Source organism: Panthera pardus, unplaced genomic scaffold (genome assembly GCF_024362965.1).
Source record: "Panthera pardus isolate Hobbes unplaced genomic scaffold, ASM2436296v1 HiC_scaffold_25, whole genome shotgun sequence".
Taxonomy (NCBI): Eukaryota; Metazoa; Chordata; class Mammalia; order Carnivora; family Felidae; genus Panthera; species Panthera pardus.
In genome coordinates, this window is record NW_026526821.1 from 22,377,235 (window position 1) to 22,397,143 (window position 19,909).

Consider the following 19,909-nt stretch of genomic DNA (forward strand, 5'->3'; position numbering starts at 1 on the left):
TCTGACTCTTAATATAGACTCAGGTCATGATCCTGCGTCATGGGTTTGAGCCCCACATCGGGCTGCATGCTGAGCCTGGAGCCTGCTTAAGATTCTCTCTCTCTCTCAGTCTCTCTCTCTGTCTCTCTCTCTCTCTCTCTCCCCCTTTCCCTCTCTGCCCCTCTCCCCAGCTCATGGTCTCTCTCTCTCCCTCTCTCTCTCAAATAAAAACTAAAAAAAAGAGAGAGCGAGAGCTGGAAGTAACAGCATCAAAGGTCACATTTAGAAAGTTTAATCAGTTAATCAGTATATGGACAGGGTGGGTAGGTGGGGAAGCAAAGACTAAAGGTGGGGAGAGCCATTATGGAGCAGTTAGTAATTTAGCATTTAATCTAGCTGAGAGGGAAAACTAAATCGTAAGCCCAAGCAGGACCAGCAGATGAGGAATTTCATTCCCCTGTAATTTATTCATTACTTATAATAAAAGACTGATGCTAGAATTAATGAGATGTCAGATGTTTGAAACATTACAGGAAACTTCCCCAATGCCCTCTACAGGGGTGCCTGGGTGGCTCAGTTAGTTAAGCATCTAATTCTTGATTTCTGCTCAGGTCATAATCTCGTGGTTTGTGGGTTTGAGCCCTGCATCAAGCCCCACACTGATGGTGCAGAGCCTGTTTGAGATTCTCTCTTTCCCTCTCTCTCTGCCCCTCCCACATGTGCTCTCCCTGTCTCTCAAAATAAATAAACAAACATTTTTTAAAAGCCCTCTACAATTATCAAGTGAGATTATAATATGTAATTGTGTTTTGGTCATTTTTCCACAAATTCAGAGTGAACTTGAGAAGCTGACATTCCTAAGATCTTTGTCTTCTCTCAGCCGAGCTTTACCTTATGATGAAACCGTAGGAGCATTCATCCACAGCCACATAGAGGACATTGTGCATATCCTAAATGTAAGTATTGTGACCTTATCACAAATTATCAGGACCACACAGAATCAGTGACTTGACTAACAAATGTTTTAGTGGCTTTGTATAGATTATCAAATCCCTTGGCCTCTTTCATATCAATATCTGTGCATGGAAGAGAAATACTCAGGAATCTCCACAAATATAAATACCCTTGAAAACCAACTAAAAGATGAGTAGAAAGGAGAGGAACAACATTTAAAATTCTCAGAAAGGACAGCACTGCATTCTCGTTAATCACGCTATAGTTGTGAGGCAAACTCTATAATCAGATGCCTAAGTTCAAGTGCCAGCTCTGCCTCTTTCTAGCTGTGTGACCTTTGGGAAGCTATTTAACTTCTCAGCACCTCAGTTTCCTCATCTATAAAATAAGAATAGCTGTATACTTCACAGAGCTATTGAGAGTACCAAATAAGAAATAAATGTAAGTCATGTAGCATGATACCTAAAACATATTTTACATTTGAGAAACATGGCTGTATTCGTTTTACTGTTGTATTTGTACTTAACTCCAGCCACACTCAGCCACATTCATTTATTGACTTATTGAGTGCCTCATAGTTCCAGGCAGTGTCGGGGAATTGAGGCTACAAAGATAAGACAGGAGTCCTGTTCCTAAAGCCAAGCAAGGTATAATCAAGTGTCTTGGGGACTGTGACAAAAGTTTTAAAAAGTATAGTATGAGTATGGAGGAGTTAGTGAATGGTCGATTCCATGTCAAAAGTTCCAGAAGGGCTTTACAAAGGAGGTGATGCACTTAAGCAAGTGTTTAACTTTTTGATGCTTTACTTTTCTCATCTATGAAATATCCCCTTCAGTTTCTCTGAAACCTAAAATTCTGAATCTGAGATTTCTCACACACTCCAGGAAAATGAGTAGTTTGTTTTTTTTCCAACCCACAAATCTATAAGGCTAATTAGACTGATGATTAGTTTTCAGAATTGAAGGCTAACCAGATAACAGGTTTGTTAAGCAGTAGACAGTTATCAAGGGTCTTCTGTATTTAGAACACTGTGGTACTTTAATGAAGTATACAAATTTCCTGGAAGTGTTCATCTTTGCCCTTCAAGAGTTTACAGTCCATTTGGAAGGGACCACACTTCATAAATAGGTTGAGAACTATTCCAACTAATACATCAAGAAGAGTAAAATGATATTAATGCAGATTTAAGAATGAATACAGTTTCCTACTCGGCTTCACTCCATAGAAAGAGGGTGATAGGCAGCCACAGGACCCAAAAAAATGTCACAATTCCAGAATCTCACTTCTACAAGAATGGGCAGCAGTGGGTTGCCACATTTTCAACCAGCCAGCTCAGAAGATCCACAAATGCAAGTCACAAACAGCAAAAGTACACTGAATTTCCCCATCCCGTGCATCTAGATCTGTCCTGCCAGTAGTAAAATACCCACTGTCAGGTATCAACCAAAATTTGAGCTAAGAAGGGGTATAACCTAGAATTAAAGGTAGTTGGTGTCCATGAGAGAATTGCATGGATCATTGCATCACTGGACAAGTCTACAAATTCCCTGAAAGTCCATGTGCAGGGAATAAAAGAATACAGCTCCCAAAAACCAAGAAGAGAGGTACCTAAGAGGAGAGGCACTTCTGCTGAGTAACCTACAGGGAGGGGAAATTCATCATAAAGAAGAATTGTAAGGCATTTGCCAGTCTTCTCATGACCCATGCCAATGCATGCCTCCTCAGTATTTAAATAAAAAGAACCAAAGAAGCTATGAACAGAATATGGAAAGGATGGGGGAAAAGATCTATTATGATACTCCACGAAAGAAGATTTATAAATAAGCATATGAGAAGACGTTCCCTCACTATGACTAGGGAAAAGCAAATTAAAACCGCAGTGAGATTCAACTATACACCCACTAGAACATTAAATACTGACCATATGACCCGGCAGTTCCACTCCTAAGTAAAACGAAGCACGTGCCCAAACAAAAACATGTACACAAATGTTCATAGAAGTTCAATTCATAATAGCTAAACCCTGGAAACAAATGTCCATCAACAGATGAATGGATAAACACATTATGGTATATCCTTACGATGGAATACTATCCAGCAATAAAAAGGAACAAACTATTGATACATGCTACAACTTGAATGAATCTCAAAATAATCATGCTGTGTGAAAGAAGCCAGAAAAAGAAGATCTATGTCATATGATTCCATTTATATAAAATTCTAGAAAATGCAAACTTATGTAAGGTGACATCAGATCAGTGGTTACCTGAAAATAGGAGTAGAGTGGGGAGAAACAGGAGTGAGAAGTTACAAAGTAACACAAAAAAACTTTCGGGAGTGATCCATATGTTCATTGTCTTCTTTTTTTTTGGTTTATTTTTATTATTTTGAGAGAGAGAGAGCAAGCCCGGGAGGGGCAGAGAGAGAGGGAGACAGAATCCCAAGCAGGCTCTGTGCCGTCAGTGCAGAGCCTGATGGGGGGCTCAGACTCACAAGCCGTGAGATCATGACCTGAGCCAAAGTTAAGAGTTGGATGCTTAACCGACTGGGCCACCCGTACACCCCCATATGTTTATTATCTTGATTGTGGTGATGGTGTTTCATGGATGTACACATAAGTCAAAATCATCAAACTATACACTTAAATATGTATTGTTTATTGTATGTCTATTATCTCAAAGTCAAAAAAGCTGTAAAAATTCTGTTGAGAACTTTAATAGAAAAAAAAATGCAATGGCAACTGGGATGTAGAGTAAAGAAATGATAAGATTGGGCCTCTGGGTGGCTAGTTGGTTAAGCACTCGACTTCGGCTCAGGTCATGATCTCACAGTTCACGAGTTCAAGCCCTACATCAGGCTCTGTGCTGACAGCTCAGAGCCTGGAGCCTGCTTCGGATTCTGTGTCTCCCTCTCTCTCTGCCCCTCCCACTTGCACTCTGTCTCTCCAAAAAATAAAAATTAAAAAAAAATTTTTAATAAATAAATTAAAAAATGATAAGATTGATGTGAAATTAATCCAGATAGATCTTCTAATTAAGCTTGAAGGATGTGATGGATAGGGTAGACAGAAGGGACCAGTGGGTAGGGGCTTTGACTGGCAAATTACTACGTAGCTCTGTCCAGGCCAGGGTTCTAGAAATAAGCAGAATAGCAGTGGGGGTGCTTTTTAGATGCTGTTGGTGGCCAACAGCAGACACAGGCACTAAGACCTACCCTACTGGAATTTTAATGGAGGCACACCTGTCCTTAGTGCCTCTTACTTCTCCTCTGCCTGCTAGGGGCTCTACCCTAATTCTGTACCTGGGGTCCTCCACAAAACCCAGCTACTATTTTGTTGTTTGGTAAATAAAGGTACACTTAGTATTGAACAGGCACTGTATTTACTTGAGCAGCAAGGCAGGCAATGGATGAGAATGATGTGTCAGAAGACTGTTCAGTTGTATGGGTAATAAATGCTGAAGGATTTCAGAGGATGGGCAGTTCATAGTAGACTGAACTAATATGAAAAGACTGTCCATTTGTGCCAGTGAGAGTTTGAGCTCCCTGAAACAGAATGGTGGAGAGGAAAGAGAGCTATTTTAGGATTTAGAAGACATAATTCTAGTTCCAGTTCTGTCAAGCACAACCCATGTGATCTTAGACAAATCATTTAGCTTCTGTCTCTGAACCTCTAGCTCCACCTGAAAAATGGAGACAGTAATATCTGTCTGGCTTTCGTTAAGGCCTTTGAGACAAACTCTGTCATTTTGTTAAGACTTGTTAAGATTCTTGTTGGAGAAAGCAATACAAATCAACTCTGGCTCACTTAAGTTAAAAGAAAAAACAAAAACAGCATGCTGGGATATCTCTCTTAGACTCTGAGGAAGAGGTTTAACAATCAAGCCTCCAGAAGAGCATGTTCCAGGACAACTCCTGGGGTCTCAAAGGCAGGGGTTGCTCTCCAGTGACTATGACTCAAACCTCTAGCAGCTCTCAATCTGTGTCTGTCATTCTCAAATTCCAAATTCTGGGGGGCGCTTGGATGGCTCAGTCTTGGGTTCAGTGTCTGACTTCGGCTCAGGTCATGATCTTGCATTTCATGGGTTCAAGCCCCACATCGGGCTCTGTGCTGATTGCCCAGATCCTGGAGCCTGCTTCAGATTCTGTGTTTCCCTCTCTCTCTGCCCCTCCCCAGCTTGCGCTCCCTCTCTCTCTCTCTCTATCTCTCTCTCCTTCTCTCTGAAAAACAAATAAACATTAAAAAAATTAAAATTCCAGATTCTGGGAGAGGGAATCCAATTGGCTCAGACTGGGTCTGTTCTCCACTCCTTCATCAATTAGGTATGTTTGGGGGCAGCATCATATAGTAATGACATGATTTCTGGGCATCCCTGTCTGTGTATTGGAGGCAGTTCCCAGAGAAAGAATGATTGCTGTGCTCTGGATAGTCACCCAAGAGGTTTCTACTACACAAATACTTTACAAACAAAAAATAGCCTCTCACTTCTGAATTCCCCATAGTGGTTAGCATAATTGTGAACAAATAATAAGACTTTCATACCCAACTGATTGTAAAAAGGGATTGTAGGCCTGGTGGTGTAGTTAAGAGGCGCTGCCTTCATCCAGTGTGAGGGGTGTGGCTGCAGGAATGGAGAATCAGATATTGTGCAGAACAGGCAGCGGCTATCATCATGATTGATTGGATGTGGGAAATGAATAAAGCAGAAAAAGAAATCATGTCTTTTATGAGCCCTGGGAAAGAGCACCATTGATAACAATGGAATGCTGGGAAGGTGTGTCCTTTGAGGGGAAAGATAATGAACTCACTTTTAAACACCAAGTTTTCAGGTCATAGCAGTGATCTTAGTGGTGATGCCCTTGAGATAACTAGATGTGGGCAAGGAGAGCCCTGGGGGGCTGAAGGCAGAGTCTTATGCTTTGTCCCTTCTAGACTATAAAGCCATAAAATTAAGTGAACTCCTTGAGGAAATAAGGAAGAGCATCAGGCCACCAGCAAAATCTGACCAGCGTTGGAAAGTGAGAAGAGAAAGAGAAAAGTTGGGAAGGGGCAAGAAAGAGAACACAGTAATATTTATTGAGCACTGCCTCCTGGACACTATTCTAAGTTCCCAGTGAGGCTTTTTGGTGGCAGGTAAGAGAAATCCACTCAAGGCAGCTGAAACACAAAAGGGGAGATTTGTTCTTAGTTCTGAGAACTGAGTGCTCCCAGAGTTCACATACTCAGAACTTTCTCTCCATCTCTTATCTTTGCTCCTTTGCATACATTTTCATTTCTCTCTGTCTCTCCCCCTCACCTCTCTTCCCCAAATTCTCCCTCTCTGTTACCCTGTTCATAGGGCACAGTGTTCCCAAATTTAAAATTTTCTCCTCTTAATAGGCCAGCTACACTGAGATTGAAGCTCGTGGTCTCAATTCCAGAGTGCTGAGACAAAGAATCTAATTGACCTTAGTGTGTACTCCTTTCTGGATAAGCTGGGGTTAGTGGGACAGGACGACTTAGCAGAAACATGGCTGTGAGGTACCCATTCCTATGACCCAGTTTCCAAAGAGTCTGGCTAGACAATCCAACAAGGCTTCCAGTACAATCATTTACATTTGCTATTTATATCAGCTCCTGAGACGAAACTCTATACAGATAAGGAAAGTCAGGCCCAGGGAAGTTAATACATTCAGGGTCCCACAAGGAGTGGGTGGCAGAGCCAGTGCCCAAACCCAGCTGCTGTCTAGCTCCTAACATCTCTGTTTTTTCTTCTCTGTCACTCTGCAGATACTTCCAACAAAGCAAGGCAGCTTTCCCTCTGCCAATGTGGACTTTGGAAAGCTAGTCCTTTTCTAGGACAGCCAACATAATAATATTAGGCACTATAGCAGAGTGCTGTTTAGTAGAAACAGGGGTTCAGATGCCTCAGCTGGAAATAATCACAAGTAATAAAAATGACGAATAACAGACACTAACAGTTATCAAGGGCTACTAAGTATTATGAACTAGCTCCTTTAGTATCCACAACCACCCTGTGATGGCAAATAGTACTGTTACCACCTCATTTTACAGATGAGGAAACTGAGATACAGGAGGTTAAATAACTTGTGTCAGCTCAAATGGCTAGTAAGAGGCAGAGCCAGGCCTCAGGCTCTGGCTCCAGAAAATAATCTTCTAGCCTGGCCACTGTCCTGCTGCCAGTCCTGTGGAACAAAGGAGCAGGGCCCCATGAAGTTCCTGCTGTTGTTCTTGCAGGCCATCTACATCTCTGATCATCTGGCCCAAGGACTTGGCACATTCTTGACTCTTTAAAGTTCTTTCCCTCTCATTGCAGATGCTGGTAGAAGAGGAGCTTCTGCAATATCTCTTCAGCCCTGTGCACCAGGAGGTCTTTGTCACCATTGCTGACCTCAGGTGATACCCATATGCTCCCGCCCACTACACATTTTTCATTCAGGGTCAATACCAGAGCCAACTGACATGTTCCATATTTTGAACTTTTGCAAACAGTTTATGTAGGGAAGGGGAAGCCAAATCCATGTTTTGTGTGTGTGTGTAAGAAATTTGATTTCATATATGCTACCGTCCATATCTGAAAGACCTTATTGGAACCTCTTTGGAGTTCAGTTTTGTCCAAAGTATATTCATTGGAAAGTTACTCTCATTTATGTTTCATGACAGTACAGTTCCATAGTCCAAGAAATTTGGAGGGGCCTGCTGTTTGTCTTTCTTGGAGATTTGTATGGCATACTAACTTATTAACGATCCCAAGAAATCCTGTAAAGTTTTTTTCATATTTATTTTTTATATATCTGGAGAGAGCACAAGCAGGGGAGGGGGGCAGAGGGAAAGAGAGAGAATCTTAAGCATGCTCCACACTCAGCACAGAGCCTGATGCAGAACTTGATCCCACGACCCTGGTATTATGACCTGAGCTGAAATCAGGAGTCAACCAACTGAGCCACTCACTCACCCCTGTAGTTGAAAAGTATTTTTGAACTTGGCTCAACCCACCATTCTCCAAACTAATAAATGTTCAGCAGAACACCCTTTGGCAAGTTGTGGTTTACTATGTTAGACTGTAGCAGGCTTTTCTCCATGGTCGAACTGGAAAAACCCTGGAAGGATGTCACTCCAGTAACCTCTTGGGAAGGCGGGGAGGGAGAGGGGAGAAGGATGGAGCCTCTGAGCCCTGAAACTCTTCCTCTAACCTTTTATGAGATTTGTCTAAACAGGCTAACAAGCACGCCATTTGTCTCTTCCATCAGAATGATACACCAATTGGCCCACCCTTTCCTCTTGGGTCCCTGCTTATCAATGTCAAATCAGATTCTTCCCAGCTCACTACTCCCAAACTGTCTTTTTTTAGTTACCAAGATGTCCATTTGCTACTTGGCTCTGAAGATCGAGCTGACTTTTTCAGTCTTCTCACAAAAAGTATAATCACTCTGCCCCCTGTAAAGACTCTTACCCAGCTGGAGGAAATCGTGCCAAGTGGATCCTACAACACAGAGGTAGTAACTCATGCTTTGCTTTAATAACGTGCCATCCACAGCGTCAGCTGATCATGGCCTTTGATAGTGCATTTGATTTTTTGGAACCAGCCAAAAATCATTTAAGCCAAATCTGGTGAATAAAATAGGGAGTTAAATTAAATAGCTTTTTTTCCTCTTTGTCTTCTTTCTTTCTTTCTTTCTTTCTTTCTTTCTTTCTTTCTTTCTTTTTCTCTTGGCTTTTGACTTTGAAGTAGGTGGGAATGGTCCATATACTTGGCAGACATTTAGGATTGTCATGTGCTAAGTATCATGAGAGGCAACAGAAATACAACACTACACTCTCTAATCTGGGGAGCTTACATCCCAGTGCAGAGATACAGACCACTGATAAATATCATATCTGGTGGTAGTAAAGTGCTATGAAAAAAATAAAACAGGGAAAGAGGAGGATAAAGAGTAGTGTGATTGGGAGGCACAGGGGCTTTTTTACGTAGGTGGTTAGGGAAAGTCTTCCTGATGAAGGGACTGTTGAAAAGATGGTATGAATATCTCTGGAGGGGAAGCTTTCAGGCAGAGAGGGAAAAAAAATGCAAAGGCCTTGATTTTCATCTGCAGCTAGTAAACTGGTTGGTAAAGCAGTTGCCAAAGGGGACTTAAGTCCCCTTTGTTTCAAGATGTCAGAAGGAAGGAGCACCTGGCTAGCTCAGTCTGTAGAACAGGGGACTCTTGATCTCAGGGTCATGAGTTCAAGCCCCATGTTTGGAGTAGAGATCACTTTAAAAAAAATGCAAGATGTCAGAAAAAGTCACAAGTCACACTTTAAAACTATTTTGATGACCCTAATTTCCCAACTGTAGTTAGAATCGGTTAACTGTGTTCCCAATAAGGCTGAAATGTCTATTTAAAATTAATATATTGTACATGGAACATTCTCCAGAATAGATCACATACTGGGACACAAATCAGCCCTCAACAAGTACAAAAAGATCGAGATCATACCTTGCATATTTCCAGACTCCAATGCTGTGAAACTTGAAATCAACCACAAGAAAAATTTGGAAAGACCATAAATACTTGGAGATTAAAGAATATCCTACTAAAGAATGAATGGGTTAACCAAGAAATTAAAGAGGAAATTAGAAAGTACATGGAACCCAATGAAAATGAAAACACGAGAGCCCAAAACCTCTGGGATGCAGAAGGCAGTCATAAGAGAGAAGTATATAGCAATCCAGGCATTCCTAAAGAAGGAAGAAAGGTCTCAAATACAGAACCTAACCTTAAAGAGCTAGAAAAAGAACAGCAAAGAAAGCCCCAAACCAGCAGAAGATGGGAAATAATAAAGATCAGAGCAGAAATCAATGATACCAAAACCAAAAAAACAGTGGAACAGGTCAATGAAACCAGGAGCTGGTTCTTTGAAAGAATTAACAAAGTTGATAAACCCCTAGCCAGATTGATCAAAAAGAAAAAGGAAAGGACCCAAATAAATAAAATCACAAATGAAAGAAGAGAGATCACAACCAACATTGAAGAAATATAAACAATAATAAGATAATTTTATGAGAAATTATATGCCAATAAATGGGCAATCTGGAAGAAATGGACTAATTCCTAGAAACATATAAATTACCAAAACAAACAGGAAGAAATAGAAAATTTGAACAGACCCATAACCAGTAAGGAAATTGTATCAGTAATAAAAAAATCTCCCAACAAACAAAAGTCCAGGGTTGGATGGCTTTCCAGAGGAATTCTACCAAACATTTAAAGAAGAGTTAACACCTATTCTTTTGAAGCTATTCCAAAGAATAGAAATGGAAAGAAAATTTCCAAACTCATTTTATGAGGCCAGCATTACCTTGATTCCAAAACCAAAGACCCCAATAAAAAGGAGAACTACAGACCAATTTCTCTGATGAAACTGGATGCATAAATTCTCAACAAGATACTAGCCAACTGGATCTAATAATACATTAAAAGAATATTTCACCATGATCAAGTGACATTTATTCCTGGGATGCAGGGCTGGTTCAAAATCTGCAAATCAATCAATATTATACTTTATATTAATTTTAAAAAAAGGATAAGAACTACCTGATCCTGTCATAGATGCAGAGAAAGAATTTGACAAAATACAGTGTCCTTTGGGATAAAAAAAAAACCCTCAAGAAAAGGATATATGGATCCTATATATGATATAAGGATCATACCTCAAGATCATGAAAGCCATATATGAAAGACCCACTGCTAATATTATCCTCAATGGGGAAAAACTGAGAGCTTTCCCCTAAGGTCAGGAACATGATAAGGATGTCCAGTCTCAGCAATGTTATTCAACATATATTGGAAGTCCTAGCCTCAGCAATCAGACAACATAAAGAGATAAAAGGCATCCACATCGGCAAGGAGGAAGTCAAACTTTCACTCTTTGCAGACAACATGATACTGTGTGGAAATCCCAAAAGATTTCACCAAAAACCTGCTAGAACTAATCCATGAATTCAGTAAAGTTGCAGAATATAAAATCAATGTACAGAAGTCGGTTGCATTTCTATACACCAATAATGAAGCAGCAGAAAGAGAAATCAAGGAATTGATCCCATTTACAATTGCACCAAAACCCATAAAATACATAGGAATAAACCTAACCAAAGAGGTGAAAAATCTATACACTGAAAACTATAGAAAGCTTATGAAAGAAATTGAAGAGGACACAAAACAATGGATAAACATTCCATGCTCACGGATTGGAAGAAAAAATATTGTTAAAATGTTGATACTACCCAAAGCAATCTACATATTCAATGCAATCGCTATCAAAATAACACCAGCATTCTTTACAGAGCCAGAACAAAGAATCCTAAAATTTGTATGGAACCGGAAAAGACCCTGAGTAGCCAAAGTGATCCTGAAAAAGAAAACCAAAGCTGGAGGCATCACAATTCCAGACTTCAAACTGTATTAAAAAGCTGTAATCATCAAGACAGTATGGTACTAGCACAAAAACAGACACATAAATCAATGGAACAGAATAGAGAACCCAGAATGGACCTACAAACTTACGGCCAATTGATCTGTGACAAAGCAGGAAAGAATATCCAATGGAAAAAAGACAGTCTCTCCAGCAAATGGTGTTGGGAAAACTGGAATGCAAAACCTGGACCTGGACCACTTTCTTACACCATACACAAAAATAAACTCAAAATGGATGAAAGACCTAAATGTAAGACAGGAAGCCATCAAAATCCTAGAGGAGAAAAAATAGGCAACAACCTCTTTGACCTCGGCCAAAGCAACGTCTTACTTGACATGTCTCTAGATGCAAGGGAAACAAAACAAAACTATTGGGACCTTATCAAGATAAAAAGCTTCTGCACAGTGAAGGAAACAATCAGCAAAACTAAAAGGCAACAGATGGAATGGGAGAAGATATTTGCAAATGACATATCAGATAAATGATTAGTATCCAAAATCTATAAAGAACTTATCAAAATCAACATCCCAAAAACAAATACTCCAGTGAAGAAATGGGCAAAAGACATGTTTTCCAAGGAAGACATCTAGATGACTAACAGACACATGAAAAAATGCTCAACATCACTCATTATCAGGGAAATACAAATCAAAACCACAGTGAGATACCACCTCACACCTGTCAGAATGGCTAAAATTAACTCAGGCAACAATAGATGTTGGCGAGGATGTGGAGAAAGAGGAACCCTTTTGCACTGCTGTGGGAATGCAAACTGGTGCAGCCACTCTGGAAAACAGTATGGAGGCTCCTCAAAAAATTAAAAATAGACGACTACCCTACAACCCAGCAATTGCACTACTAGGTATTTATCCAAAGTTTACAGGAGTGCTCATTTGAAGGGCCACATGCACCCCGATGTTTATAGCAGCACTATCGACAATAGCCAAAGTATGGAAAGACCCCAAATGTCCATTGACTGATGAATGGATAAAGAAGATGTGGTGTGTGTGTGTGTGTGTGTGTGTGTGTGTGTATATATAACATACATTTTATATATACATATATAGGTGTGTGTATATATATATATATGTATATATAATATGCATTGTATACACCACACACAGTGGAATGTTACTCGGCAATCAAAAAGAACGAAATCTTGGGGTGCCTGGGTGGCTCAGTTGGTTAAGTGCCAACTTCGGCTCAGGTCATGATTTCATGGTTCGTGGGTTCAAGTCCCATGTCAGGCTCTGTGCTGGAAGCTGCGAGCCTGGGGCCTGCTTCGGATTCTGTGTCTTCCTCTCTCTCTGCCCCTCTCCTGCTGTGCTCTGTCTCTCTCTGTCTCTCAAAAATAAATAAATGTTAAAAAAATTTTAAATAATGAAATCTTGCCATTTGCAATAACGTGGATGGAACTAGAATGTATTATGCTAAGCGAAATAAGTCAGAGAAAGACAGATATCATATGACTTCACTCATGTGGAATTTAAGATACAAAACAGATGAACATAAGGGAAGAGGAGCAAAAATAATATAAAAACACAGAGGGAAACAAACCATAAGAGACTTTTAAATATAGAGAACAAACTGAGGGCTGCTGGCCGGGTGTTGGGTAGGGGGAAGGGCTAAAGGGGTGAGGGGCATTAAGGAGGGCACTTGTTGGGATGAGCACTGAGTGTTTAGTGATGAATAACTAAATTCTATTCCTGAAATCATTATTACACTATATGTTAACTATGACGTGATGTAAAAAAAAATAATAAAAAAAGAAAATAAATAAAGTGAATATATGATTTCACCTCAGCTCACAAACTGCCCCCCAGTACTTTTACATTGGTTCTGTGCCTTTACTCAAAGATAATGGAGCCTTAAAAGTGTACATTGTAGTTGATGGGAATGCAAATGGGTGCAGCCATTCTGGAAGACAGTATGAAGGCTCCTTAAGAAGTTAAAAATAAAACTACCCTACAGGGCACCTGGCTGGCTCAGTTGGAAGAGCATGTGACTCTTGATCCCAAGCCCCATGTTGGGTAAAGAGATTGCTTAAAAATAAAAACATTAAAAAAAAATAGACCTATCCTATGATCCAGCAATTGCACTTCTAGGTATTTACCCAAAGGATATAAAAATAGAGTTTCAAAGGGATACATACACCCTGATGTTTATAGCAGCACTATCACCAATAGCCAAATTATGGAAGGAGCCCAAATGTTCATAGACTGACAGATGGATAAAGAAGATGTGGTGTATCTACACACACACACACACACGCACACACACACACACACACCACACAATGGAATATTACTCAGCCATAAAAAAGAATGTAATCTTGCCATTTACAAAGATGTGGATGGAGTTAGAGAGAATTATGCTAAGTGAAATAAGTCAGAGAAAAACAAATACCATATGATTTCACTCATATGTGGAATTTAAGGAACAAAACAAATGAACATGGGAGGGAAGGAAAAGAGATGAAAACCAAGAAACTGGCTTTTTTTAAAAAAAAAAATAAGAGTTTATATTTATTTTTAAGAAAGAGAATGCAAGCTGGGGAGGGACAGAGAGAGGGAGAGAGAGAATCCCAAGCAGGCTCCATGCTGTCAGCACAGAGCCCGATGTAAGGCTTGAACTCATGAACCGTGAGATCATGACCTGAAGTCAAGAGTTGGATGCCCAACCAACTGAGCCACCCAGGCCCCCCAAGAAATAGATTCTTAACTATAGAGAAGAAACAGTGTTACTGGCGGGGGGGGGGGGCTGGGCTAGATGGGTGATGGGCATTAAGCAGGGCACTTGTTGGGGTGAGCACTGGGTGTTGTATGGAAGTGATGAATCACTAAATTTACACCTGAAACTAATATTAAACTCTGTTAACTAACAGGAATTGAAATAAAAACTTGGAAAGAAAAAGAAAAGTAAACTTCTATATAGAAGCAAAAAAAGTATAGTGTTGGGGAACTTCATGGCGGGGGTGTGGGGGGGGGGGGACATCACTGATCCTATGCCTTTTCAGTCTCTCTACAGGCAGACACTTCAGGCATTCTCTGAGATGCTCCAGAGTTTGGTAGTAAAAGACCCACATTTGGAAAATCTCAACACCATTTTTAAGGTAAATAGGATATCAGAGAGAAGGGGAAACTATTTTTATTAACTGGTGAAAGTGGCAGACAAAAATGTGAAAGGATTAAGTTTTAAAAGATAGCATAATTGTTAAGAGTATCAGCTATTGGGGAGCCTGGGTGACTCAGTCGGTTAAGCATCCGACTCTTGATATCGGCTCAGGTCACGATCTCACAGTTTGTTTGATTAAGCCTTGCATTGGGCTCTGTGCTGACAGCATGGAGCTTGCTTGGGATTCTCTCTTGCTCCCTCTCTGCCCCTCCCCTGCTTGTGTTCACCTCCCCCCCCCCCCCCGCCACTCTCAAAAACAAACATAAAAAAAATTAAAAAGAGTATCAGCTATCAGTGTTTAGTCAGACTTGGGTTCAAATTCTGACTCTGTGCCATTCAGTGGTTATAAATTCAGCAGAAATGAGCCTTCTCAGAGTCTCATTACTTTTAAATTGAAATAGTAATTACAGTGAGTATTGAATAAATGGCCTTCAATATGTGACTTAAAAGGTTGCTATAATTATTCCTTAAATTACTATTGCTTACTACCATAGCAATGTTTCAGTCAGTGACCAGAGAACAGAGTGAGCCTCATGAATGAGTAAATAGGTGCCTAGCAGGCAGGATTCAAGGTCATTGATAACGCCCTGTCCTCACCTGTACCCATTCCAGCATATGCCATTCCATCATTAGGAATTTGCTCATTGGAATGCATTCACTGCAGTTCAAGCATCTGTTCCTCTTGCCCCTTATTAAAATGCAGATATCCCAGAAAGGAATAGCCCTTTAAGCTATTAGGAATCATCTGTGCCTAAGTGCAGATGGACATTTATCTTTGCCACAACTGACCTTCACCTTATTTCTCCTTCCTCTTATATTTGTAAATCAGCACTCCAGCCATATTGGCTTTCTCCTTTATCCAGTAGTGCCTTGTACTTTCCTATGTTGGCAGCTTTATCCAAGCTGTTTCTTCTACCTAAAATGCCACTCTTTTTTTTTTTTTTTTTTTTTTTTTTTTTTGCCACATGGGGCCATGAAATGTAACCTTTAGGAAGTTCCTAATTATGAATGTTTTCTTCTCTGGGAATCCTTCCCTGACTGTTACAAGCAGATGAAATTTCTCATCCTCAGAGTTCTTTAATACCACAGCCTTGATTTGCTTTCCTTCCGAAGAGATTTCAGAAGGCTAGAAACACAGGAGAATAGGATAAATAATGGAAGAAAGTGGGATGAAGGGAAAAATAAGTCTAGAAAATAAGCCTCTGTAGAAGCCAGCCCATCTGATCCCAGGTCTTTATGCCTTGTTTGCCTTTGCACCACTTTCATTTACAAGATCATTTAGGAAGACCTTTTCAGATACAGTAGTGACATGTAGAAATTCTCTCTCCGTATTTTCTTCTAAACAGAATAAAGATGTTATCCCAAATCATTCTGGTAAACCATTTAGTCTCCCTCTATTTTTTCACAGCAAATGGACCCCTGGTTACAATCAACCAAAGACCATGAGCGGGAACGGGCCACAGTCAGCATGGCTGAAGTTCTAAAGTGCTCATCCAGACATCTCAGCTTGAAGGTAAGCAGCCCTTCAGTCACACAGGAAGAAGGATGCATAGCCACCCTACTACTGCCTATTTCCCCTCCTATGTATGGCTTCCCAAACTGATGACTTCTTGGTGCTCCATGCATAATACCATAGCACTTAGCATTATTCACCTATCTGCCCCTCTAATATTTGAGCGGTTTGAGGCCAGGTACCACGTTTATTAATTTTGCATCCCTGTTGCTTAACACAAGAGCTAGAACATAATAACATAGCAAATATTTTTGAATAAGTGACTAAATAAATGTAACAGTGGCCTAGACTCTGTGCAGTGTCATATTTGAATTAATAAAGTCAAACAGCAAATGTGAGTAAATCAACTTTTTTGAGGGTGGGGGGAGTGGCAGAATCTTAAGAAGCCTTCATGCCCAGCGCTGAGCCGATGCAGGGCTCAGTCCCATGACCTGAGCCGAAATCAGAGTCAGACACTTAACTGACTGAGCTACTCAGGAGCCCCTAAATATCTCCCAGCATCCTACAGAAGAAGGTTCTGTGGCACCTCTTTTTAAATCCTCTCATTTGTCTCTTTCACTCACTCACTTCTCAGCTCTGAATGCTTTCCCATAACTCCTGAAAAGAGTTCATCAAAACTAAGATCCTCTTTCCGGGATCTATTCCTTTTTTAATCTGTGAATCTTTTTGCTCTTTCCTAGTAGATCTTCCAGGCACTAGAGCTTCTGTCTCCAGCCATCATTTCTCCAATCTAATTGGAAGAGAAGTTAGTGAGGAATGCTAGGTCCTAATGCTAGATTTTTTTCGTAGAGATTTTGTCTTTGGTATAAATATTCTAACAGCCATGCTTATTAAAAGGACAGCATTCCATTAACTTTTTTATTTCTCACATTGGAAATAAATCCAAGCTTTCCACCTCCTTATTGAAGTAAGTTCAGTCCCTCAAACTATGCTACTTCCTTTTTTCTCTCGGGTCAATGCAGCCATCACTGACTACCCTACTATTCTGTCATCACGTTGGTCTTCTTTCTACATGCTTCAACCTCTAATTTTGGCTGCAGATTAAAGAAGAGTTTCAGGGACACCTGGGTGGCTCAGTTGGCTGAGCATCTGACTTCAGCTCAGGTCTTGATCTCACGGTTCATGGGTTCAAACCCCACATCAGGCTCTGTGCTGACAGCTCAGAACCTGGAGCCTGCTTCAGATTGTGTGCCTCCCCTGTCTCTGCCCCTCCCCTGCTCGTATCCTGTCTCTGTTTGTCTCAAAAATAAATAAAACATTAAAAAAATTTTTAAGAAGAGTTTCAAATGATCTCTTATATATAATCTTTCTATAGGCCCTGGAGATCATCCTTAGTGTTTTCTTCCTAGGGAGAAGTGGCAATACAAGGTTGCTAAATATAGGTGCCATTGGAGTCTGTGAACATCCAGGAGGCTATAGGCAGAATTTTGTGCAGTGGAGTCTTCTAGAGTTTCCTGAGGAAGGTCCATAGCTTTTCTTAAACCAACTTTATTGAGTTGTAGTCATCCAGACATAACAATTGTATTTATTCCTTCTGAAAACATTTGCTGCATGAATGTGATGGATTGGGGGCTTCCACTTTAGTTCCTTCTAGTTATCTACATGTAGCCAGAGTTATTATCTTGAAACCCATGTCACTCTTTTGATCCAGTGATTTCCAGCTGTTCCTAGAATACAAGGTCTTATACAATCCAACTCCTACCTGTCCCCTTGCATTCGCTGACTTACTTTGGCCACACTGGCCTCCTTTATATTCCTTACCATATAAAGTCCTTCCTGCCTCATGGCCTTTGCACTTACTACTTCCCTCTGCTTGGAATGACTTTCCCCAACTCTTCACATAGCTAACTCCTTCTCATGCTTTAGTGCTTAGTTCAAATGTTTCCACCTCAAAAAGGCCTTTGCTTACAAATAGATATATACTTATGCTCTGTCTTATCACTCTCTTTCCTTCTTAGGGCTTCTTAAGATCAGAGATTATCTTGTTTGATTGTTTCTTTATTGATTTACTATATTTTTCTCTCTTAGAGAATGTAAATTCCATCAGTTATTATGCTTGTCTTATTCACTACAGCATCCCCAGTGCCTAACACAGAATATGCCACACAGTAAATGCTTAATTAAATATGCACTGAATAATAAGTGTGAATCAGCTCATGTCCCTTCTCTGTTCAAAACTCTCCAATGACTGTGGCGTCTGGGTGGCTCAGTCAGTTGAGCAGCTGATTCAACTCAGGTCATGATCTTGCAGTTCGTGAGTTTGAGCCCCACACTGGACTCTGTGCTGACAGCTCAGAGCCTGGAGTCTGCTTCAGATTCTGTGTGTCTCTCTCTGCCCCTCCCCTGCTTGCATTCTCTCTCTCTCTCTCTCTCTCTCTCTCTCTGTCTTCAGCACAGAGTCCAATGCAGGGCTCGAACTCGCGAACCACGAGATCATGACCTGAGCCGAAGTCGGATGCTTAACCGACTCAGCCACCCAGGCGCCCCTCTCTCAAAAATAAATAAGCATTAAAACTCCCAATGGCTTACCATCTTACACAGAAAAAAAAAGTCAAAATTCTTAGTGTTTTCTAAGTTGCTATACCCTATACCTAATCTACCTCCTATTTCTTTTGTTTTTTAACTTGTTTACTTTGCTCCAGTCTACCTAACCTGTTTGTTCCTCTGAAACACCAAACACACTCCTTTCCCTTTGCACTTGCTATTCTTTCCACCAGGAGTGCTTTTCTCCCAGATATCTACATGGCTGCATCCTTCATTTCAACGTGAGTGAGGTCTTCCCTGATAATCCTAAAATAGCAATTCCTGTCCTTTTTTGTGTATTTTTCTTCATCATAGCATTTATCACCATTTAACACGTAACAAATGTTACTTCTTGGTCAAAGTCGGTTAAGCATCCAACTCTTGATCTCAGCTCAGGTCTTGATGTCAGGGTCATGAGTTCAAGCCCCACACTGGGTTCACGCTGAGCGTGAAGACTACTCAAAAAAAAAATTTACTTCTTTGCTATTTTATGTTCTTCCAACTAGAATATCATCTCCATGAACAGGATATTGTCTTTTGTTCACAGCTTGTATTGCCAGTGCCAGTTACAGTGCCTTAGCCCTAAGTGTCATCCTCATAACCAGTCCCTGGTTCATATGTACACTCAGGATTTGTTGATTGGGTGAATGAAGGTTCTATCAGTGAATGAAAGACATTACATGGCTGTGTGTATGTGTTGCTGTGTTGACTGTAAATAGGTGAAACAGGCTGTTGTTCGCGATATCTCAGTCCATTTCTCTAAAGAGCCACGTAAGGAATTTCTCTCTGCTTCAGTCCTAAGAACAGTTGTGCTTCCTTTGCATGGGTATTTGCTTCTTATCTTCTAGGCAATGTGAATCATATTATGTGGGACATTGTACGTACCTCCACATTAGCCCTGAGAAAGTTCAGAACCTAGCTCTGTGTCCTGCCTTGAGCAAATGATTATGCATTCTTCATGCAACCAAATTCTTCACATTTATCTTTTCTACCTTCATTTTTTAATGTCTTTTTTAATTTACTTTTTTTAACTTTTTTATAATTTCCTTTTTTCACTATTTTAAATTATATTTCTTTTTCTGGTATGGTTTTTTCCAGCTACCTTTTTTCCCATAATAAGGTAAAATATCAATAAATACATTCTTTAGTTTTATTAAATAGTGCACCTCAACTTTGCATCCAACTTTTTCACTTAGCAGACTAGTACATTTTCCCACCTTACTATAAATTCCTAGGATACTTGACTCCTAATGGCTGTATTCCTAAAGTGGTTACGCCATAGTTCTCTTTACTATTGGACAATTATTTCCAGT

General features: G+C 40.3%; 2 protein-coding genes across 3 annotated transcripts in view; one reads left to right on the forward strand and one right to left on the reverse strand.

Moving 5' to 3' along the window:
• The window catches only part of MANBAL (mannosidase beta like), a 296,121-nt gene that overhangs the window by 131,124 nt on the left and 145,088 nt on the right, over positions 1–19,909 (reverse strand). The gene's annotated exons all lie outside the window — the stretch shown is intronic.
• Positions 1–19,909, forward strand: part of MROH8 (maestro heat like repeat family member 8) — a 58,917-nt gene that overhangs the window by 9,200 nt on the left and 29,808 nt on the right. Inside the window, exons 4-8 of one of the 2 annotated variants that reach the window (XM_019458547.2) lie at positions 813–935; positions 7,248–7,327; positions 8,283–8,427; positions 14,403–14,498; positions 15,969–16,073. In XM_019458547.2, coding sequence (XP_019314092.2) covers positions 813–935; positions 7,248–7,327; positions 8,283–8,427; positions 14,403–14,498; positions 15,969–16,073 — 549 coding nt within the window. The remainder of the gene's footprint in view (positions 1–812; positions 936–7,247; positions 7,328–8,282; positions 8,428–14,402; positions 14,499–15,968; positions 16,074–19,909) is intronic. The other variant, XM_019458548.2, reaches the window with a different exon arrangement.